General features: G+C 38.0%; 2 protein-coding genes across 2 annotated transcripts in view; one reads left to right on the top strand and one right to left on the bottom strand.

The window, feature by feature from the left end:
* LOC139951108 (intermembrane lipid transfer protein VPS13D-like) overlaps nucleotides 1–12,695 on the top strand; it is a 63,689-nt gene extending 50,994 nt beyond the window's left edge. The window contains exons 63-73 of the mRNA XM_071949946.1: nucleotides 1,639–1,788; nucleotides 2,632–2,781; nucleotides 3,242–3,394; nucleotides 3,939–4,075; nucleotides 4,513–4,762; nucleotides 5,469–5,636; nucleotides 6,487–6,693; nucleotides 7,665–7,921; nucleotides 8,854–9,011; nucleotides 9,645–9,766; nucleotides 10,132–12,695. Coding sequence (XP_071806047.1) covers nucleotides 1,639–1,788; nucleotides 2,632–2,781; nucleotides 3,242–3,394; nucleotides 3,939–4,075; nucleotides 4,513–4,762; nucleotides 5,469–5,636; nucleotides 6,487–6,693; nucleotides 7,665–7,921; nucleotides 8,854–9,011; nucleotides 9,645–9,766; nucleotides 10,132–10,248 — 1,869 coding nt within the window. The 3' untranslated portion in view covers nucleotides 10,249–12,695. The remainder of the gene's footprint in view (nucleotides 1–1,638; nucleotides 1,789–2,631; nucleotides 2,782–3,241; nucleotides 3,395–3,938; nucleotides 4,076–4,512; nucleotides 4,763–5,468; nucleotides 5,637–6,486; nucleotides 6,694–7,664; nucleotides 7,922–8,853; nucleotides 9,012–9,644; nucleotides 9,767–10,131) is intronic.
* A 110-nt stretch (nucleotides 12,696–12,805) lies between these two features.
* On the bottom strand, nucleotides 12,806–19,772 carry LOC139951109 (succinate dehydrogenase [ubiquinone] iron-sulfur subunit, mitochondrial-like). Its single transcript, XM_071949947.1, has 8 exons — nucleotides 19,587–19,772; nucleotides 18,701–18,775; nucleotides 18,287–18,345; nucleotides 17,209–17,352; nucleotides 16,862–16,940; nucleotides 16,333–16,449; nucleotides 15,456–15,680; nucleotides 12,806–15,001 (listed from the first exon to the last, which is right to left on the bottom strand). The coding sequence occupies exons 1-8, from the start codon at nucleotides 19,653–19,655 to the stop codon at nucleotides 14,915–14,917; spliced, it is 855 nt and encodes a 284-aa protein (XP_071806048.1). The 5' UTR covers nucleotides 19,656–19,772; the 3' UTR covers nucleotides 12,806–14,914.
* Between the last annotated feature and the right edge of the window lie 3,899 nt (nucleotides 19,773–23,671).

The following is a 23,671-nucleotide window of genomic DNA, read 5'->3' as shown; positions in this document are numbered from 1 at the left end:
CGTATTTTTAATGCATTTTGTCACATTTATTTTGCTATTGCAATGTATTTATTACATTTGTCACCCAGATTCTGCTATTTAAAGTTGCCTTTTTGATGTGTTGTGTGAATTATTTGATGGCACATGTTATTTTTTATATTTTATTTTTCCTACCATCTCATAATTTTATTGCATCCCCTCTCTTCCTATATCTGTATATTGTATTACACATGTAATTGTGATGATGCTTGTTCTATTTTATTCTGTGTGTTAATTGATTTCATACAGAAAAGAGAAAGATGTCTCTGTAAATAGTTTATATTGATTTCCCTCATGTGCCATAAATTCATTCCTTGTGTTGATGCTTTGTGATATTTTATTCTTTATGATCAATGCTTTAAGATCGATGTTTTATGATATTTTATTCTGTGTGACCGTCGATTTCATTATAATGTAGCAAGCCACGGAGGCAACAGGCGATTGCCTCCATGTCGCCCCATGGTCATTGCCTTGGTGCCCTTTAGATGCTCCTGTAGAAATTTACAATTTCCATCATAGGGTGCCCTATACCTAGGAGAAATGCCTTGGTGCCCTTATATATTTTATTCCATGTGATGATGCTTTGTGATATTTTATTCTTTACAACCGATGCTTTAAGATTGATGTTTTATGATGAAAATGAATCAGAAGAAAATAATTTTTGATTTTTTACAATTTTTTCTTTTTCACTAAAAAGGTGGTATGAGTGTAGTCTGAATTGGGTTATGGTACTAATGTACCACCTTGCACATTGAACTCAAAGTTGCTGACAGTGACAGGCTCCCAACCAATGTACAGACGCTTAAGCATCAACTATCACACCCCCACGAGGGGGGTGTTCAAGCGTCTTATGCCACATTGCGTCTCACAAGGGCCTAGCTTCCGTTCCTCCGCTCCCTTGGGTTACAGGGACCCCCTTCTGGAGGGTTTTAAACACCTTTGTCTCAGACCTTCCCATGGGTACTTATTGAGTAATGAATACCCAGTGAGTGACCCATACATGCAAGCATCACACCACCCATTTGTACAGGAGTGGATGGGTGGTATATATACACAAATTTATATCTTTATTTCTACTTATGGTGGTAAATTTCTCAGAATTTTGAATCCAATGCAAATGGAAGTATTTGATCCATATCTTTAGACAAGATAAATGCATTTTGATTTGTCAAAGTTCTGTGCTGTATTTTTATTTTGATCACAAGATATGACATGAATTGCGTTTGTGAATATATAATGAGGTGCAGTGCATTGTGGGTGTGTTTTTATATATTTTTTAATGAGATTTGTTTTGCATTAGTTTAGACCTACATGTAGTGATAGGTTTTGGTTTGCATATAATAAGTGATAAACTATGTTTAGGTTTTATTTGTGCTATATTTTGTAAAATAAAAACAATCACTACCACATTATGTAAATTATATGCAGATTTGTTTTCAAAAGTTCAGCTGATTAGGCCTAGTGTTTACTTGAGTATGGAGGCTTGCATTTGTGTATTGTCTTATTTATACCTATCTTAATTTTAAAAGTGATGATTTCTAATACATAGTATTTTGATAAGCTGTATATATGTGATATATATGCAAATTAACTCATTAATATTCATATTTATGTCAACAGCAATTAACACCCACTGGAGGTGGGCGTGGCTTAAAGGATGAATGGGTCCATGTTAAAGATAGTAAAGAGGGCAAATCTGGGAGGAATGCCAGGCCGGTGGTCAGAACCCCTGACACACAGGGTGACAAACCCAAGATCAAAGAAGTCGATGTAAGTATCGCATTTGTTTTAAGATTTTTTGTTTATAATAAAATAAATCAACAGTGTAATTTGATGGTTTCTCTTAATACTAGCAAATCAAGTGTTTTATTTTGTAGGAGTTGTTGATTTTAATATTTGGTTCTTGTAGAGCTTAAAGTTTGGGCGTCTTTAAGCACTTGCTTATTTAATGACAAAGAACAAAGCAGTTATGGTGAAGTGTCTCGCTCAAGGACACAAGTTCCATGACCAGACCCAAAGCCAAGTGCACTAGACTTCATAGCCACATCACTCCATATTTAAAATCTATTGATACAAATTCACTGCAGATTTTGAGAAGATTTTGCAATTTGTTGGCATTGAACGCTAACAGAGAGGTTTTGTGTAACACCATTTGAGTAATGTTGCTTTTTAAAGCCATTGGACCCTTTCGGTAAACAGTGTTGTCCAAGGCCCACACTTTATGTACCACAACTTCTATATCAAATAACAAACCTGTGAAAATTTAGGCTCAATCGGTCATCGGAGTCGGGAGAAAACAACGGAAAAACCCACTCTTGTTTCCGCGCGATTCGCCGTGTCATGACATGTGTTTAAAATAAATCCGTAATTCTCGTTAACGAGAATTTATATTGTTTTGCTGTTTTCTCAAAAAGTAAAGCATTTCATGGAGTAATATTTCAGGAGAAGTCTTTCACCATTGCCTTCTGTAAACCCTGTAAGTTATTTGTAAATCTGTGAACTTTTATTTTTTTTTTCTGAACCAAAAGGGTCCAATGGCTTTAAAAGAGCCGGTGGTTGACAACTCAATTTGTTGATGTATCTTATCTTTCTTGAACTACCATGTCTTTGCAGGTGATTTTCTTCCTAAGTGAGGGAGTTGGACTGTCATTCGTCAACAGTGTCCCTGAAGAAGTGTTGTATATATCTCTATCTGGTTTTGAAGTCCAGTACTTGGACACCAGACAAGAAATGTCACTTAAAGTACAAATCAAGAAAATTCAGGTAAAAATAAACACTTGTTCAATCAACACTTGTTTAATTCATTCTTAAAGACGCTGGATACTATTGGTAATTGTCAAAGACTAGTCTTCTCACTTTGTGCGTCTCAACATATGCACAAAATAACAAACCTGTGAAAATTTGAACTCAATTGGTCGTCGAAGTTGTGGGATAATAATGGAAGAAAAAACACACACAAAGTTTGTCACACAAAGTTGTGTGCTTTCAGATGCTTGATTTTGGGACCTCAAAGTAAAAGCTGGGCAAGTTTTGAGATGTGTCCCCTTTCATCATATCAACAGTGCAATCTCCAAAAAATCTTGATTTTATGTTTTCTTCCATTGGGCTGTGTACAACTCGTGCCTGCAAGAAGTCCAGGTTCTGTGGCCCTTTTGTAAACATGTGATGTCACAGGTCAAATCGTCTATAACTAACCAGTGACTAATTGCTTCCCTGCACCTAGGTTGATAACCAGATCATTGGTGTCCAAAAGCCTGTCGTACTGTTTGTTACACCATCGCATTCAGAGGAGAAGCCAAACAGCTCTGGTACCCCAGCTCTATGCATGGCTATAACCAAGCTACCCTCATCTCATGAAATGGTGGATATATACAAGGTACCAGTCTAGTTTTCCAGTTACTGTAACTTAACAAATCTACAAAGTGTTTGTATAAAGCAGCTAACTTAGTTCTTTTTTTCCAAACCAAACTTAGGGCAACTCTAGATTTGTAATCTATTTTTAAGTTCTTATGGATTTTTTGTGGTAAATTGTTTCTATATACTATCTCTACACTTCTCAAAAGAGATTTACACTTGGTGTTATCACAAACCTCACCTTTATATTCCCACCATACGAAGTTTCAAATCCTTCTATATTTTTGCTCTTGATGAATGTTTTTAACTAATCTGTTGTGTACTTACTGTTTTTCTGAAGAAAAAAATCAGCAGTTATTACAGACCAAGCAATTAAAAATTTTAAAAAGCAAAAAAGGACTATTTCTCGGAAGGGTTTAAATTTAAACTGGTCAATTTGAAGATCGGTCTTTTTGCCATGGTTGGCTATGTATCTGTATAAATACAGAGGCCCAAAAAATATGCTTGACGACACATTACACTAGCTTTGGATGATTTAACTGTTGCATTCGTTTCTATTATCCCAGTTGTTTTTCGTCAACCTATGCAAGATGACGTTAAATCTTGAGGAGTTGGTTCTGCTGAAGTTCCTTCAGTTTGCTGGCTTCGCTCAACTCGACAGCGAGATTGAGAAGATGGATGAAAGTTACTACAACTCACTCAGGTACTCACTCCCATTATTATCAGAAGAATTAAATTATTTGGCCAATCAGAAAGGATTTTCGCCTATGTTTGTGTTTAGGAAGTTGCAAGTGAAGACCCAGGCCCACTACCCTAGTCCGCTATTCATGGTGAGGTAGAGAGTCTGTAAATCTTCTAAAATGGAACACCCATGAGGTTCAGGGGACTTCATCCTAGTCTATGCTCGAAACCCATACTCTCTACCAATTTTAGAATATTTAAAGTTTTTCAAAATCATAGCTCTTACGTCATTTAAACAGTTCAATATATTTCTGATTTTTAATTTAAAGTGTTTGACACTCAAACTTTCTACTCATCTCAGAATATGTTTAATTTGTTCAGAATCATAGCTTTGATGTCATTTAAACACTTCATTATTTTTTGTATTTCTTAATTTACATATTCTTGACCTGTTTGCAGACCTGTATCAGTCGAACAGAAAGCCAAACGCTTCTTCTTTGAGACGCTCAAACTAAACGCAACCGAGTTCAAACTGAGCGTGCTCACATCCTCCAAGCTACCACCCGACCTAAAAGCTCTGAAAACCCAGCAACGACTCTTCTTGATTCAGTTTGAAGACGCCCCAGTCTCCCTCGATCCTTTCACGAGACTCCACCCCTTTGAGACACAAGAGTTCTTATTGGACGCTGTCATCAAGCATTACACTGAGGTATGCAAATGAGTAGTAGACTTGCTGCTAGCTCTCTCATTGTACAAATAGCCTCTGCTTGGTAGACTGTAGAGGGCACACTTTATTGCAAATCGTGTTTTCAGACAAATTCTTGTTATAATTTTTTTTTTTTTTTCAATCATACATATTTCAATAGCAAGAATATATGTGGTGAGGCAATTAAATTTATACAAATCAACAAAAACAAATGTGTATTAAATTATGGCATTATAATTGGGTTAGGTTTGCTCAAACGCAGTGTGGAAAATCTCCTTTGAGTGTTGGTTCTGAACAGAACCGATTGTTGACAAATCAACGTTTCTCCTGAAAGCGATCATAGCATAATAATAAATAATAACAATAACACCATTAATAGAGCGCCTTTACATGTACCTAAGGCTGCAAAGCGCTCACAGAATGACAGGAAAAAAACAATAATGGGATTGCAATCCAATAACCAGGAGGAAAACCACGACTAGGCAAAGCCTGCAGCATTTAGTCAAGAAAGTCCCGCGAAAAGTCAGTCTCTCTTTGACCAGAACTGCAGGCCAAGCAAGGCGAGATTTACTGAATAAAAAAAAATGCATATTGATCAAAACGTTTAGTTGTCAACCACCAGTTCTTTTTAGAACCACCAAAGAGATTTACACATGGTGTTTCCGCAAACCTCGCCTGATTAAATGTGTTTTAATATTTACTTTTCCAGGAGTTAAAAAGCCAAGCTGTGAAGATCTTGGGGTCTGTTGATTTTCTTGGGAATCCGATCGGATTGATTCAAGATCTACGAGACGGATTAAAGGAGTTGATCTTGGAGGGGAACGTAACGGGAATGGTGAAGAATGTGACTCATGGAATGTCCAATACTGCAGCTAAGGTAAGCAGAGACGATGAAAACTTAGAACCAGGGCCAATTTTCATAAGCCTGTTAAAGCAGGAAATACTGCTTAACAAATTTCTTTGCTAAGCAAGAATTGAGTGGGTCACCAGTCACAACGATGTAAACTTAATGTAGTTTTGGCTGGTATTTTGTGTCTTTTAAAGACACTGGACACTATTGGTAATTGACAAAGACCAGTCTTCTCACTTGGTGTGTCTTAACATATGCATAAAATAACAAACCCGTGAAAATTTGAGCTCAATCGGTCGTCAAAGTTGCGACATAATAATGAAAGAAAAAACACCGTTATAACTCTCTCTGTTACTCCTAATCAAGTAAGGTTTTATGCTAATAATTATTTTGAGTAATTACCAATAGTGTCCTCTGCCTTTAAAGGATTTGGGTACTTTTTCAAAATGTCCACAGATTTACATTAAACTTACAGGGTTTGAAGATAATGATAGTTGAAAGCTTCCCTGAAAATATCACTTACTGAGGTGGTGTAGTTTTTGAGAAATGAGTAAAACAATGTCATGAAAATACGTTTGTAAATGCTTAAAATAATTTTCATCTCATGAGACGAAAATTATTTTCATGACATTGTTTTACTCATTTCCCCAAAACTACAGCATCTCAGCACGTAATATTTTCAGGGAAGCTTTCTACTATCATTATCTTCAAACTGTAAGTTTAGTGTAAATCTATGGACATTGTGTTTTTTGTCCTACAAAAGTTAAATACACCCTTTAACCAAGACACTCAACCATTATTGCTTCATCATCCGTCCATATGGTAAGCACAGCCTTTTTTTTGGGTTAAACTAAACTATTTGAATGATTCTATACAGGTGACTGGTTCCTTATCCAACACACTTGGCACAGTGATCATGGATAACCAGCATGAAGAGATAAGAAGTAGTATCCGAGAGTCTCATGATGGTAGTAGTAGCAGTCACCTTAAGGCTGGTCTCAAAGGGTTGACGTTTGGAGTGGTCGGAGGTCTGACGAGCATCTTCACTCAGACGTACCAGGGAATAAGTGAGGACGGAGTAGAGGTAGGTGATAGGGGTGACTGATGAAAGCTTCTGTCAAATTTGTTTTGAGGAGTTCATTCATATTGTGCCATTTTATATGATTATGTTCCAATGTTGATCACATACATGATACATCGCAGTTATCATTCTTTTCACAAGCGTACAAACCATACACTCTTTCAATACCCCTCCCACCCCTTAAAGGCAGTGGACACTATTGGTAATTGTCAAAGACTAGCCATCACAGTTGGTGTATCTCAACATATGCATAAAATAACAAACCTGTGAAAATTTGAGCTCAATCGGTCATCAAACTTGTGAGATAATAATGAAAGAAAAAAACACCCTTGTCACACGCATTTGTGTGCATTTAGATGGTTGATTTCAAGACCTCAAGTTCTAAATCTGAGGTCTCGAAATCAAATTCGTGGGAAATTATTTCTTTCTCGAAAACTATGGCACTTCAGAGGGAGCCGTTTCTCACAATGTTTTATACCATCAACCTCTCCCCATTACTCGTCACCAAGGTTTTTTTATATAATTATTTTGAGTAATTACCAATAGTGTCCACTGCCTTTAAAAGTGTTTGAGGAAAAATGATGGTTTGTTCATTGTTCTACATAGAGATACTTGAACCATTTGATTAGCCCATCAGAGTTCTTCTTTTAAGATCCTTCAGTCTGATGCAAATTTCATTCTGTTCATTGACCATGTCAATGTCTGTTGGGCTATTGTTCACTTTTGCTCCTTATATAAAAAAAAATAAAAAAATGCAAACCCTGTTTGTTTCTGTGCACAAATATACAAACAATTAATAGAACATACACATCCTAAACAGATAATAATACCAGAATTTCCTGCAAAGAAGACTTAGCTTATCTAACTTTCAATAGGTAATTTTTTTTTTTTAAATCGTGAAGTTTATTAAAGGATTGCACACAATGCAGTCACATTCAGAACATTTTAGTTGACTTTTTTTGTTTGTATTGTAGGGGCTAATGAAGGGGTTTGGGAAAGGAGTTATCGGCACCGTAGCCAAACCAGTCGTGGGTGTAATGGACCTAGCGTCAGGCACAATGGCCGCCATCCGTAGCTCTACGGTCAGTGAGAGTCACCTGGTACCACAGAGAGTCCGTCTGACTCGTTGCTGTATCAACCCAGCTGGTATGCTTCCCCGGTACTCACCGTACAACGCTAGAGGGCAGGAGTATATACCCAAGCTGTCTGAGACGCCAAATAACAAAGAAAGGTAACCAGTTAGACAGAGTCTCGCTAGGAATGAAACATGTTTGTTTTTGATTTCCTGTTCAAGTTTCTGGGAGAAATTCCCAAATACTAACCCACAAAAATGGGGCCAAAAGAATGGAACACTTTTCCCAAGTCCCCTTTTACTGGGCCTGCATGCCTTTTCAGGGGTTTCTCTTTTTTACCACGATGAATTTTTATATTTGTGTAATAAAGGTAATAACCCAAAAACACATACTTGTCAAATAACATCAAGTATGCTCAGACTATTCATATTTTCAAGAAATGGACAAACTGCTCTCACCTGGCTACATATCCCTTTTTTCAGTTTTCTAATGCTGGCTGTAACCAGATGTGTGCACATTAAGCTTGGGCGATATCGATTTATTTTATTCACAATATATCGCCGACAATATATCGCGATATTCGATATAATCGCAATTAATGAAATTTGACATCATCAGTCTTAAAACTCCAAGTGAAAGTTGTAGAAGAGACAGTCCTAGTATAAGAGAGGTGTTCTAATGACCTATTCTTCTGGTTTTACTCCAAATCTATGGGGTATCAGCTAGCAAATACATCGCGATATTTAATCGATATATCGATATATCGCAGTTATTGCGATTATCGTGATATAGCGCGATATATCGATATTTCGATTAAAACCAAATCCATCCGATATCGAAATCGCGTCCAAATTAATATCGCGATATTCGATAATATCGTGATATCGCCCAAGCTTAGTGCACATGTCACATAACAACTTACAAAAACACTTTTCCTTTGTTATTATACACGTAAGTATTGTCAGCTTAATCTTCCCAGCATGAAGATATACACATGGTGTTACCGCAAATCAAATATACTTTGATGCCTCGCCGTGCAATGCCTAAAATCCCATTTTTCAACTTTGTTTGCAATTTTTGTCCGCCCTAGATTTTTCTCGATGGAGACCCTTCGTTCTAGTCCGACTGAGGGCATGGAGGCCTTGATTACCAGTGAATGTACGTACTTCTTACCGGTGAATAACCCACTCTCCCCCGTCCTGCAAGTGAATCATTCTGAGCTGTTCCACGCAAGACACATACAGCATGGTAAGTCATGATTAGGTCTGGGCGAAACCATTATAGTTTTAGGGGCCTTGTCACACAAGGCAACTTTTGCAGGCAACTTGAAGGCAACCAACTGCAGTGCATGCTACAGGACCACTTTGATAGCACATGATTCATTTTTCGAACATTGTCTTACGATCCACAAGAAAATAATTCATAGTAATTTGGGGGGCTAATCATCCTTACGCGCAGCTAAGAGCTGAATTGCGTAGGACGCGGCTACAACGCGCTCAAGAAGCAGGCATGCAAGGGCACCTTTGGCTGCCAGCCACATCAACCCATTATGACCACGGAGCACAGCCAAAGATCAAAAGTGTTTGATTTTTTCCGAGGGAGGAAAAACCGGATGGTCTGGAAAACCCTCGTGGCACAGCAGAGAACCAAGCACAACTCAACTCACATATGGCCCTGGCCGGGAATCGAACCAAGGTCACCTTGGTGAGAGGCGAGCGCTTTACGCTCAAGCCAACCATGCCAAAACTAGGTGACCTTGAAATGTGATTGGCTTTTCTTCAAGGGTTTTCTCTGGGCCTTGCTTTTGAATTGCATTTTCAGGCAGATTTGGTGCTTTACAATTTGTTTTTCTTATGATTATTTATATTTGATATATTTTAGGCGGGAAACATTACACCGAGCTGACTAAGATGGCCAACACAGAAGCAGGGGTTTCTGCATCGCGCTACGACTCAAAAGAAAGACCAAAAGTTGGCTGTGATAACGAGAGAATCGCTAAAAAGGTAGGAAATGGGAGCTGTCAATGTTGACCATTTTAGCTCGGCGTAGACTGTCTAGTAAAAACTGCTTTGTGCCAGTAAATACAGCTTCCCAACTTGCCCTGTGGGCTGCTAAAGTCTGTTCAACATTTCTTCCTTTTGAGATGTGAATAATAAATTTATTAAGTATGTAAATTTATTTTGAGCGTTGTGTAATTACATCAGAAAGATATATTTTTGACAAATGTTTCAAATATGTGCTACTAAAATTTCCTATGGCCAAGTAAACACACAGTTGGGCCTGATGGGTTGTTACAAAAAGCATATAATATATGGAATAAAAATAGGATAGAAATCTAAGAAGATTTGTCTTTGTGTTTTTTGTACAGGTTTCTCAACAGATCAACTATGCCAAGGGATGCTATGAGGAATTAAAACAACAAGTTATGATGGATACCTCAGATAGTAACCTAAGGTTGGAACTTGTGGCTGAAGATGATACATGAAACAGCAGTCTGGCTCAAAATGAATGAGCAGTAAAATAAAACAGCAGTATGCGCAAGTGCTCATGTCAACCATACATGAAACAGTGAGTGACTCCCTTAAATATAGGTAGAGACATACATTAAACAGCGGTATGTAAACATAGGAACTGTAAATGAAACAGCAGTCTGCTCATGTATTCATGTGAACTGACACATGAAACAGCGAGTGACTCCCTGAAATGTAAGTAGAGATATACATGAAACAGCGGGAAGTTTGGAAAATTCCGGAAAAGTCCTTAAACCTTGGAGCTGTAAATGAAACAGCAGTCTGCTCAAGTACTCATGTCAACCAATACATCAAACAGCGATGACTCCTGAAATGTAGATAGAGACAGACATACATGAAACAGCAGTACGCCCTTAAAAGTTCTTAAACCTAGGAGCTAGGTATGAAACAGCGGTCTGCCAAGTACTCATTTCAACCATGTCAACCAATTGACCCCTTGCACGCGCGTCACACGCGGCGACTGATGCCATGCTCACCATGTTAGTGGGCAAGTTAGGTTTACGTGTATTAGCGCTGTGTATTAGCGTCGCCTAAAATATGCACCTCACTGCATAACGCACAGCATAGAGTTATATAAAAAAGCACAGTGAAATTGCCCACCAGTATGGCGCACTCAAGATTTTTGTGATGATGATGTCAGGTGAAATGGGTCAATACATGAAACAGCGAGTGACTCCTGAAATATAGGGTGCGTTCGTTTAGCTTCCCTGGGTCGACCCCGGTCTTCCCCCGGTGCGTTCGAAAAGCTTTGACGTCATTCTAGGGGCTCACCCAGGTCAGCCCCCAGTGCCCTGCTTGTGGAGTGGGTCACTTGGGGGCTGGCCCCATGTGCATGACGTCACTACGAGAGCGGTGAGTGATCGTTCGTTTAGCTCTTGTCAGGGGCTCAGCCGAGTGAGCACCGCAGGGTAGACCCAGGGAAGCTAATCGAATGCACCCAGTGATAGAGACTTGCATGAGAACAGCAGACTGTCGTTCCAAATGTTGGTCAAGTTCCAAACAAAGCTGAGAAACTTATTGATATTAACTTTTTCAGTCACTTGACACGCTTTCTCTAGCCATTATTGGGTCACATTTGTCAAATAAAAATAAAAACTTAATAATAAATGTAAATATTAATAAGCCTCAATATTTTCTTGTAAATGTTTGTGTACAAATGTATAGAAAGATGTGCCGGTGAAATTAATGCAAGACAATTTTAAAATGCAAATTGCTTTATCAATTCTATATGTGAGTTTGTTCTTTTTATATGATTTGTTCAAATTTTGAACAAATTTAATGTCGCGTTGTGGTGCTAGTTTAGTAAAAAAAGAAATATATTCAGCAAAAAGAAATGCCGTTTTGATTAACCAAAATATTGGGAAAGTGCAGCTTTAATTATCACTATCATTTGAATTGACTGTGAATTTAGTTTTAGAAGTAGACTTGCATAACAGTCTGCATTGATGGCTGTAATTAAAAAAAAAAATATTTGCGTTAGAGCACTGCCCTCGTGTGGCAACTATGTCAGAATGACAGAGGACTTTCTCAGGAGAAAATTTGGATGGTTTGAGACAAAGGTTGTCTTGATATTGTACACACAATCAAGATGGCACTAAAAACGCTAAGTTCACATAAAAGACCATATTGAATATGACGTCACCATTGAAATATCTGCCCTACAATATCAACAAGGCGTCTGTGCGGTTGTGCATGTGTGTGTGCGTGCATGTGCCGTAGTAATCAAACTGGGAACGCTGCGTGCTGTTGCTTCAGTGGTGTATGCGTTTGGACGCGCATCATTTTGCCCTACAAGATGGCGACTTTCATCGCAACAAAGGGGTTATTCAATGCGGTCTATAGGAGAATGGGAAAAAGTCGTTGATATACTGTGTTTAGGAAATGGGGCGTACGCTCTTACGATCAATGTGCAAATATGTGCTAGCTGGATAAGCAGGTAATGTGAAGTACGCACACGCACAAGCAAACATTCCCTGCTAACCTGTGAAATACGCTTGATATAAGCACAGAGTTTCCCGCTGCCGTAAGCGGCAGTTCTTTGCCCTTGGTAAGCAGAGCCATGAAATAAGGATATCATCAAGTTTGGAAATTTGAGATTATCGGCCATCATGAAACAGTAACTTGATCCGATTTAATCTCTGGCTGTGTCCAAAAGAAACAATTCCAGCTACGGCAATGGCCGTTGGCTGTAGGGACATTGAAGAATAGGCCTTTCAGCAAAAACCCTCAATCGGACATGGCTATTTAAAAACTTGTTTCTCCCCCCCACAATTTATATTATTTAAAATCAACTTGTGGATATTTCAACAATTATCATAACACAAGAGATACTTTAGTTTAAAGCAGCAATTTGTGAAATAAATTTTCAAGAAAGCTCGAATTTTAATGACAACATAGGGTTACTTAATATCCATAGCATGTTGCCGTGTTGTAAATGCAATAATGTAAAATAAAAACCAACTGAATATATTTCCCGAAATCCTGTAATAAATGTCACCAGTTTAAAAACAGTTGATGTTTCAATTGTTTGTTTTATTGTCCGTAATACTGTATACATCATGTACACAGCATTTCTTTCAAATATTGAAAAAGTAACTTTACAAACTCAAAGTTTACACCGTAAAACATTGATTCAAAAGTTATTTTAGATTAAACCAAGTCGACCGAGATGTTCGTCTAATAAACTGTGATCTGCACACATAGGATGTGTCAATTCGTTCTGAAAATAGAGTATAGAATTTGTGAATTCATCTGAAATATTTGACTCTGTACGACTGACTTCTAATACAACTATAAACTTGAAGCAAGCGGCAACATTGGTAATGATAAATGTACATGAAATAACAAACCTGTGAAAGTTTAAAGGAACATTACAGAATTGGTTTTGCTTGCAAAAATGTTGCTGGCAGTGAAAGCTTTTTACGTAATCCACCATATACATGTATATAAACTGACAAACCTGTAAAAGTTCGAGATCGATCAGCCATCTTGCTCACTAGCAAAAAACAGATCACAAACTTTGCATTGCATCGATGCCAAAACAAAAATGAATAAAACGCTCCCTGAGCGATAAACTCCTAACGCAAAGTTAGACTATTTGTTTCTCATCAAACATGACGTTTCAGACAGAAATATTTCAAGGGATGTTTTCTACTATCATCATCATTAGACCATGTAAGTTTTATGTAAATCTGTGATCTTCACGATTTTTGTTTCTTACAAATTCTGTAGCGTTCCTTTAAGCTCAATCAGTCATCGGAGTCACAAGAATTTAGTTGAAAACTCCATCAGTGTTTTCACTGTTTGATTTTAGTTTCAGATGATTAAAATTAATTGCTTTACTCATTTTTCAAAAACTAAGGCCTTTCTTGCAAAACCATTTCAAGGGATCTATACCACCATGACCATCTTTATGCCATGTACATGATGTAAGTTAGGTGCAAATCTGTGAGCGTTCATATTTCCAATCCTACTTATGTTACACACACCTTTTACCTGTTTAAAGGCCAGCCGTCGATTTCACAAAACTCTTCCTAACTTAAGACTAATCTTATAGGACTTGGGACGAGTCCCAACCCTGCACTGTAGCATGCAGACCTTAAGATTAATCCTAAGTTACTCGTCCTAACTCGAGATAAGACGAGTCCTAACTCTTTGTGAAATCGACCCCTGGGCCCAATTTCATGAAGCTGTTAAGCAGAAATTTATTTGCTTACAGGCTTTAATAATTGGCCCTGATTAATATTTCCCTATTCAAAAATCCATTGTGAACCATTAAAGCACAGTGAAGTCATGCAATAACAATGTATTTCCTATTTTATTCACAGCTACAATCTTAAATTGGTTAAACTCAATTCTCATCAAAACAACCAACTCATATTGCTTTTAAAAACTTCTTGCATTTATTGAGGAATTCTATTTTTCTGTATCTACATATTTTTATGTTTGTTACTCGCAGAGTAAACGTAATAATGTAACATTCTCTTCTGCTAAACATTTCTTGGTTACGTATCTGTAAGTAATTTATAGAACAAATTATGGCACCCCCAAACAAAGATATTGACAAAATAGGGACAACGCAAATATAGGGCTAGATAGCTCAGTTGGTAGAGCGCCGGCACGTTAATCCGGAGGTCGTTGGTTCGAATCCCACTCTAGTCAGTTCTTTGTTCCACTCCAAAAAGTAATTTATAGAGATGTTTTGAAATACATACATTAGAGACTGTCAACATAAGCCGAATCTAAAGCCGAAGCCGTGGATTTGTAAAGGGCCTATGATAACGAAGGGAATAGACCCTGCGAGTGTCAAGGATCCTGTATTACTGTATGACATTGTTAGGGGAGGGTGCAGAGTCTATTATTAGCCTTTTTGAGATATAGTGGAAACTATAAAAGCATTTGCACCGCTGGAGGACAACCAAGAGGGAACTTTTTTGATTGAAGCAAGCGCCACGAGCACTTGTGTGAATTTCGGCGCTACAACAGACATCATTTAGTTTGGGTGTCTACAGACCAATTTACCCAAACCTAATAAGTGCTGCAGTACGGTGTCCGACATAATTTCAAAATGGCTCATGAGGCGGGTTGAAGTCGGGTCTGGGAGCGAACGGAGCGTCGTCTCTAAGCGCTAGCAGGCTGTAAGTCCTTCTTCTTAAATGTAGACAACATCTTCTTGATCTCGGCGATTGCCTTGCCTGGATTCAATCCCTGAAATCAAATAGAAAGAAAGTTGAATCTCAAGGCCCCGCAAATTTACGTTTTCAATCTGCTGACTAGGTATTTGGAACGATTACAATCACTTACAAAACTGAAGTCTGTTTATTTAACTCAATGACTCATTGTTGTGACTGTAGCCCGTTCCACTTTTTGCTTAGCATAGAAATTTGCTAAGCAGTATTTTCTGCTTAACACCTTTATGACTTTGGCCCGACTCATTTTGTTTTGTTTGAAATAGGGTTGTTTTGTCAGGGAATGGAAACAAACATTCACTGCGAAAACAGCCCTGTGGTGCGAAAATTCGCTTTGTATTCGCATTCTCTTTAATCCTTTGTATCAACTTATTTGATTTTTTCTTTTCCTTTCCAGCGCCATCGGATTAGTGTTCTAGATAGATGGCGCTATATAAATGCTTATTATTATTAATATATAAACCGGGCTTTACCTTTGGGCACGTTTTAGTGCAGTTCATGATGGTGTGGCATTTATAGACGGAGTACGAATCTTGCATCCTAGCGAGACGCTCTGTCTGGTAGTGATCTCGGCTGTCAATCATCCAGCGATAAGCTTGCATAAGGACAGCTGGGCCGAGGTACTTATCAGAATGCCACCAGTAGCTTGGGCAGGAGGTACTACAGCAAGCACAAAGGATACACTCGTAGAGTCCATCCTGGTGAAAGATGAGAAGAAACAATACTACAAAAAACTCTGACCAGAATGCATTAACACTACACTTAACCCTCCTACTGTTTGACCAATCAATATCACCAGCTGTGGTTTGGGATGATAAACTATGCCAGCTTGCAATATGATATCATGCAGTGTATACATCTACTTAAGTACACAATCAACCCTCTTACTATTTGACCACTAAATAGCATCTTGTGGAGAAGGCACCAACACAGTACACAGTCAACCCTCCTACTGATTAAATATCACCCACTGTGGTTTTGGATGATAAACTATGCCAGCTTGCAATATGATATCATGCAGTGAATGCCATCTACTACAGTACACAGTCAACCTTCTTACTGTCTGACCATCAATATGTGGCTTTAAATGATCGATAAACTCTGCCAACCAGCAATATGATTTCATTTAGTGACTGCATCTATCAATACACAGTCAACCCTCCTACTGTCTGACCATTTTCTGTAAACTATGCCAGCCTGCAGTGTGATTATCTTGTGGTGAATGTATCTACACGGTTAATTGGGCACACAGTTGTTGCATCTAACACAGCTGGCTCCCTTGAATGGTTTCTGGTTGGTCCCTGTCTTCTATATACAGTTAAATAAAAAGTTTGGAGCGTTCCTGCTCACCAGTTTAGCTCTGTCCTCGATGGATTGTATATACTGCTCTTTGCCATACTCCACTTTCTCCTTGCGTTTCAAATACGGCTCCACTGATGTGTATTGAGCATAGAAGTTACTCATGTCCTGTCACAAAAAAACAAAAAAGTTTTAAGTCAGAAGAGTCTAGAGTATAAAGCAATGGTATGTCGGGCCTGTATGCTTCGTTTTTGAAAGGGCAAGGGCACCAATGCATTTCCTCTTTGGCAAAGGGCACCGTATGAGGAAATGTTAAATTTCTACTGGAGCATTTCAAGGGCACCAAGGCAATGGCAAGAGGCAACGGAGGCAGTTGCCTCCGTGAAGTGTCAGGCCTGGTATGTACTCTGTGCTTTCTGAGTTTCGTAAAGGCAACCATAGGCATATTACTCTGGTGGGATTCGAACCCAGGACCTTTACATTTGTAGAGGAGTGTCTTACCAACTTGACCACCGAGATTGCCCGGTAGCTAGAGGCAGTATTTTTATTGTTATATAGGTGTTAATGAACTAGGACTTACCGGTACCAGATCCTTAATGATGTACATGTGGGGAAGTGGGTAGATTTTGATGCCCTTCTTCAGATTGGAATCCACTCGACTGAAATCATAACAATAAAACATAAAATTTTATAATAATCAAGAATAAGCATTCACAATGTTTACAAGTTGACAGCGATGCTGGAATTTTAAGCAAACAGCTGAATATCAGTAACAAGCAATATGAAACAAATAGATATTTGGTTGGAAAACTTGTTTTTATCAAGGAAGAAGTTTCATGCTAAGCATATTTTTGTGCTTAGCAGGTCTATGACATTGGGCCCTGGAAAGAACCAGATATGAGAGTATACATCCAGATTTAGACTCACCATATACAAGCCAGTGTGTTGGTTCCGTTGATATTCATGGAGCATGACCCACATATGCCCTCCCGACACGACCTCCGAAAGGTCAAAGTGGGGTCAATCTCGTTCTTGATCTTGATCAGTGCATCCAATACCATAGGGCCGCACCTAAAGAAAGAGTGACAAGTCAAAACAAACATGATTACTTTGCATTATTTCGCCCTACTACTGTTGGACCTGGACCAACTATAACTGGGCCAATCCCAACTTAGTAAGTTGACTCTATCTAAACTGTAGTTTGCCTGATCTCAACCATAGCTGGGTCAATCCCAACTGTTGAGAAGATCCCAACTACAGTTAGGGACGAATTCAAAATTAAACAAGCGGTAGTTCGGGGGCTTTTTCAGAATCCCCCGAGGTAATACAGGGTATTTACAGCCTTGCATACGAACAATAGAGTCATGAATATCCGTCTGCACATGCTGGGTCAACTTGGTCGTGGTTGGGTGACCACGGATACAAAGAGCAATTTAACAAAAGGCAAGATTTGCGCTTGGGATTACGTCAGCAAGGGATTATCGGACTAGTGACAGCTGCCTGGCTACTCCAATAAATGTTCTTCTGATCCATTCAGGTACTCAATGGTTCTAAAGAAACCAATGGACTGCAAACTCCACTGGTCTATTGTTGAACAGTATCAATTACGGATTAACCGAGCCTCTGCCAAACCGCGGGGCGGCCGGCGGCGATATCAATGAAGTAAACTTGGCTCTCCGTGGCCCCAAGAGCGATGTTCATTGACCTGTAGATAATGAGCTCATTATGGTCCGACTTCCTTTTGCCTTGTAAAACCCCGGGGGGAAATGAAGATTTACCCCGAGTTACCGATTGTTTAATTTTGAATTCGCCCCTTAGAACAATCCTGACTGAAGATTGGAGGATCTCAAATATCCTGTCCCAACTATAGTTTTGGACCATCTTAATGATATCAGATAAAAGCTAAAATAAGGTGAACTTTAAAACTAAGAAAAACCAATTAACTGGCAATATAATTAGGTAACATAAACAACAAACAGTATTTGTCTTAAGAAATTATACTCACGTATTAAGATCTACTTCATATGTTTGCATTCTTGGCTTGTCGCCAGCCTTATCAGGGTCCTGTGGAAAACAAACCAATATATTTATTAACTCAAATTTGTCTTGCAATAAAAATACTCCTCCAAATACAGTTATAAGCCACTACTTTTTTAGGGAGTGAGCTCTGCGCTAAAATGTGTTGATTCTTTTTTTATGTAAATAGTTACCTATCTCTGAGGGGGAAGGGGATGACAGACTCGAGTCCACAGAATCTCCTGACAGACAAGCATTTGAACATGCAAAGTGACTGTTTTTAGGGACTTGAAAATGCGGTACTCCTAGAACTATGAGTTCAGGGAGACGATAGCGGAAGCAACCTCATAGTTCTAGGAGTAGAAATGTGGTACCCATCTCACAGCTGTAAATACTAACTTACCCATCTGTAAATACTGAATTTCTTTAGCCGTTCTTCTGCTTTGGTGGCTGCTGCAACTTGAGCTGAGCGTGTTGCCTGAAAAAAAAGATGAAATCAATGAAATTGATTGTATTATAGATATAGACCCAGTAAGTGGGGCACTACGACCGATGACAAATTTCGAAAAATTCAAAAAGAGTACAGCACCCCAGCCTAGTTACTGGGTCTAATTGTATTTTAAGTGTATTGTGGGCGAATCAAGTACACATAAAACAGGTAATAAATACGATCCCCAGCTTTTTAAATAAGTTTCCTTATTAGTTTATAGTAACTATAGTACCTAGCCTGTGCCAGCATCCAGAAGAAGAGTGTTATTTTGTTAATTGTTATTCATATAATATAAATTAATACTATACTAAAAATAGGGCACACCACCAAAAACAAAACAGTCATTATTATTATCAGGTACTTCATCATTTTACAACTAAAAATTCATGCATGTCAAATTGTCAAGTTCGCAAAACAACTTGAACAACATAAATATAATAAAAATATGTTTACAAACTGTTACGTTATTTTTCTCTTCTTTTTTTCTGGATGTAGGCCTATATTATCATGATTATAATATGCGGTAACCCTTCTCATTCTCAATCTCAGGTAAGAAAAATAATCAGTGGTTTTGGAGTTAATTAAGGGCGGATAAATTGGTGGCAACGTGCGGGAAATTATCCTTTTATAAAGATATTACTAATTGGTAATAACTTTGTTTTCGAACAATTATATTCCATAATTATTCGAACCAGTTTTCCTTCCCAGGTGGCCTACGTGATTATTCTTAATCTTATTATTATTGCAAACAAAACAACTGACCGGCAAAACAAAAATGCAAGAAATTACATAAACTTACCTGAAATGATAGCAGAGCAGCCTGTCTAGAAGCAAGCTGAAAGCTTTTACCAAAACACAAAGACGCCATTCTTGTTCAAATTTACTTAAAAATTGTTCATAAATGATAAATCACCAGCACTATCAACGTTAAACTTTATAATTTGTGTGCATTCATATTCGTTTACGTTATACAACTTCTGCATTGAATCGCCTATGTTTTGTGTTTTTCAAAACGTGTATATGATGTCAAATAGTAGTAATAATATTTTAGTTAATTTAGTTGATTTTTACCATTTTTGTTACTAGAAATTTGAAGGTCGAACAATTGATACACATTTATTTCCAAAAGTACATCTCGTTTTAAGAGAAATTGGAAATATCAGAGGGTATAGTTTTTAATCACCAACTGCATGATAGTAAATACTTGCTCGCTCATTACAAAACTACATGGTGCACTGGTGCCCTGTTCACTGGTAAACTATAATGGCTTCTTAAGTGCACAAGCAGTGTGATGTTGTGTAATGTGTGTGCCCCCCCCCCCCCCCCCCCCCCCCCCCCCCACGATTGAGATATGGTGGTGGAGGGGCTAGCACCTCCGGGTGTGTGACTTGGGGTGGGGGGGGGGGCAAAAGTTGGTAATAGATTTATTATAAAATGCCTAGCATTGCAAATCCTCTTGCGATCTTGACGGACTTGCCGGTGGAGGGCGGTCCGGAGGGCCGGAGGGTCGGTTCAGAGGGATGTTATAATGGATAAGAACACTGTCTTTTTCCCTCGCTCCTCGAAAGAACGAAGGAGGACTTTGTGTAAACACTCTTACTAGATTGAATAAAATTAATGTGCAAAATAAAGCCATTATTAATATTGGTGGTCTGGTAAATTGTGAGTCCAAGATTGCTTGAAGTTGCTGTTCTTGCTCACACAATCAGACGTAATTTGGGGGGGGGGGGGGGGGCAGGGGCACAAGGGGCCGCACGTCTTTCAATAATTGATGTCCATGTCATTATTATTATTATTATTATTATTATATATTCGGCCAGTGTCAAAAACAAATACATACAAGTAAAACAAGGATAATAAGACTTCAAAAAAGGTAACTTAAATACAGGGTAACTAGAGGAGCGGGATTAGACAAAACGGTACATGACAGGTACGGGATGTGGAGGAAGGAAGAGGAATGGACAACAATCCATTCTAAGACGGCCAGGATAAACAAAAGCGTACTACTACACTATGACTCAAAAGCCTGCTTATCCAATCCTCGAATAGAGTTGAATAAAAAAATCACTATGATAAACACTTAGATACTATAAATAAACAAATAAAAATATATACTTTGAGTAAAACTATTAAAAAATTTGAAGGACTAGATAGATATTTGATAGATTAAGAGCTGCTAACAAACTCGACAACAATTGAATCTATTTAAACAAGTTATTTAAAAAGAAAAACAGAATAGATAAATAATAAATACTTACATTAATACATGAATGACTGAATAGATAGATAGATAGATAGATAGATAGGTAGATAAAGAAAGAAATAAAGGAAGGGAGGAAGGAGGGAGGGAGGGAGGGAGAGGGGGAGAGAAAGAAAGAATTAATTAAAGAAAGAAAGAAATAAGTAAATAAATAAATAAATAAATAAATAAATAAATGAAAAAGTAATTGAGTAAATCAATAAATCAATAAATAAATATAATTAAATAAATAAAGGAATAAATAAATTGTCGCCTATTGATGTCCATGTCTGCTGAGAGCACAGTTCTAGGCCTATTGTTACAGTCATGCTTAAATCTATTTTGTATCCAGGGGCACAAAAAGAGTCCACAAAAAGCATCTTCTAAAGTGTCTTGGGAATTCTCTGATGGAAGTGAACTCAATTTGGTCAGCAAGACCATGCCCTATCTTGCAAATTAGTTCACGCCCGCATAAAAATGAGGTTTTTGTTCACTAATTAGGGTTTCCAACAGCCCGGAACACCTCTTACTAGGACCAAAGAGAATTGTCCTTTCTCTATGCTAGGACTAAATCTTTTGTGGCATGCTGTGCGTGTACGTCATCAGATCACGAGATTACAAGCCAAAATAAAAACGTTGAAAAATAAACCAGCTTTAAGTCTTTCTTCTTTTGCTCTATTCTTAAACTTCAAGGACTGATCCTATGTGGAACTCAATTAGGAACAAACCATAAGAAGAAAAAAAAACATTGAATTGTCACTATTATTACAGAGATTGGGGAATCACTGGAGATGACACGACTCAGCTTGCTAAGTATGCTTTCGACAAAATTCACACCAATGGGTGCGTTCGTTTAGCTTCCCTGGGTCGACCCCCCGGTGTGTGGCGTTTTTTTTTCCCAGGACGAACGTGGGTATTTTTTTATTTATTAATTGACATCCAACAGCGGAAAGCCGCCACTTACAGGAATCGTTAAAAAATATGTATAAATATAAATTTAAATATGAATATAAATATAACAATATCTGCACACGTTTAAATATAATAATTGTTATCTGCACACGTTCGGCCTAGAAAAAAAAAACGCCCCACACCTGGGTCGACCCGGGGAAGCTATTAACGAACGCACCCACTAACTTTTCTGAAGTTGAGCTTTACGGTTTTCGTGTCATTGTCAGCCTAGACTTGATTTCAAATCTGAGACTAAGGTTATTTCTCTGCAACAGCCAGCCACGCAGAACTCTCCCGCAGATTTGCTGTACCGACGCACTCGCGATAGGCCAATGATGGAGGTTAATCTGAGAGAGGGCGCTGTTTCAGCCACAATCACAGACTTGTAACCAAGTCTATTGTCAGGCGAAACTCCCCGTACTTTTCCAGATTGCATTTTTGTTTTCATCGGAAACCAGACAAACCATAATACAATTTGTTTTGTTTTATTTCCTCCAAAACCAATCCTTCTGGCACAGAATAAGGAGACACAAAAGGTTGAGCAAAAATAAAACTGCAGACTCCAGTCCCTATTTGATTTTGATCACTTCTTTTGAATTAGGGTGCACTTCCTAAATCACAAGATGCTATAAAATAACAAGACTATCTTTAAATCGTTTTCTCTTTGTGATGTAAAAATATATTTAAAATATATTTTAAAAGCATATGCCTACATTAAATTATGCAATAGAATAAACTATGACAGACAAGGGAAATAAAATAACAAAGAAAATAATACAAACAAACTGATAAAGACAAAAAGACAAACAATAATTTGTTGATCTTGTTGTTGTAAAAACAAAACAAAAAACCCACAAGACTTCGAAAAGATAAAACAACAAAACTTACAAGGGGAAAAATAACCACGGAAAAAAAATGTAATTATAAAAGCGTATTTACAAAAAAGCTCTCAGCGCAATCTGATGATGCCCCCAAGGGTTAAGAATTCTATGTGTCTTCAAACAATAACAAAAACCGAGTCTTTTGTTGGCATGGGCTATATAATACGCGCAGTGATTTCGTTCAGTTCACATTCGACTAGTACACCAGTTCAACGCTTGGTTCAGTTCAACGTAAAGTCTCGTTCATCTCGCGTGTGTTCCATAAAACAACATTTTGAAGATTTCACTTCGACTTGTCTTCCGAAAGATCAATTGTGAGTATTTTATTATTCATGTCATAGTTTTAGATGAAAGAATTGAGCTGGAGTAAACTTGACGATAAGACTCGCCGATTTCAAGAAAGAAAGTTCCATTGGTTTTGCTCTTTTCAGCGCGTTGATCTTGACGTAAAGGTGCTTTACAAAATGTTTGTATATGTATATAGGTGTATAATTATTATGTTAAGTTCAGACGTTTTTTAGGTGTTCGGCCAGAAAGCCGAACAACTATTGTTATTGTTCTGTTTTTTTTGTTTTTTTTTTTTTTTTAGGTGTTTGGCCACCAGCCGAACAACTAATGTTATTGTTCTGTTTTTTTTTTTTGTTTTTTTTTAGGTGTTCGGCCACCAGCCGAACAACTATTGTTATTGTTCTGTTTTTTTTAGGTGTTCGGCCACCAGCCGAACAACTATTGTTATTGTTCTGTTTTTTTTTTTTTTTTTTTTCTGCGTGTTCTTCTCCTCGAACGTTCTCGCGCGATTTTCGCAAAAACTAA

This window comes from Asterias amurensis, chromosome 18 (genome assembly GCF_032118995.1).
Source record: "Asterias amurensis chromosome 18, ASM3211899v1".
In the NCBI taxonomy this organism is placed as follows: domain Eukaryota; kingdom Metazoa; phylum Echinodermata; class Asteroidea; order Forcipulatida; family Asteriidae; genus Asterias; species Asterias amurensis.
The sequence above is the reverse complement of the archived record's forward strand: the minus strand, read 5'-3'. Positions and strand labels throughout refer to the sequence as shown.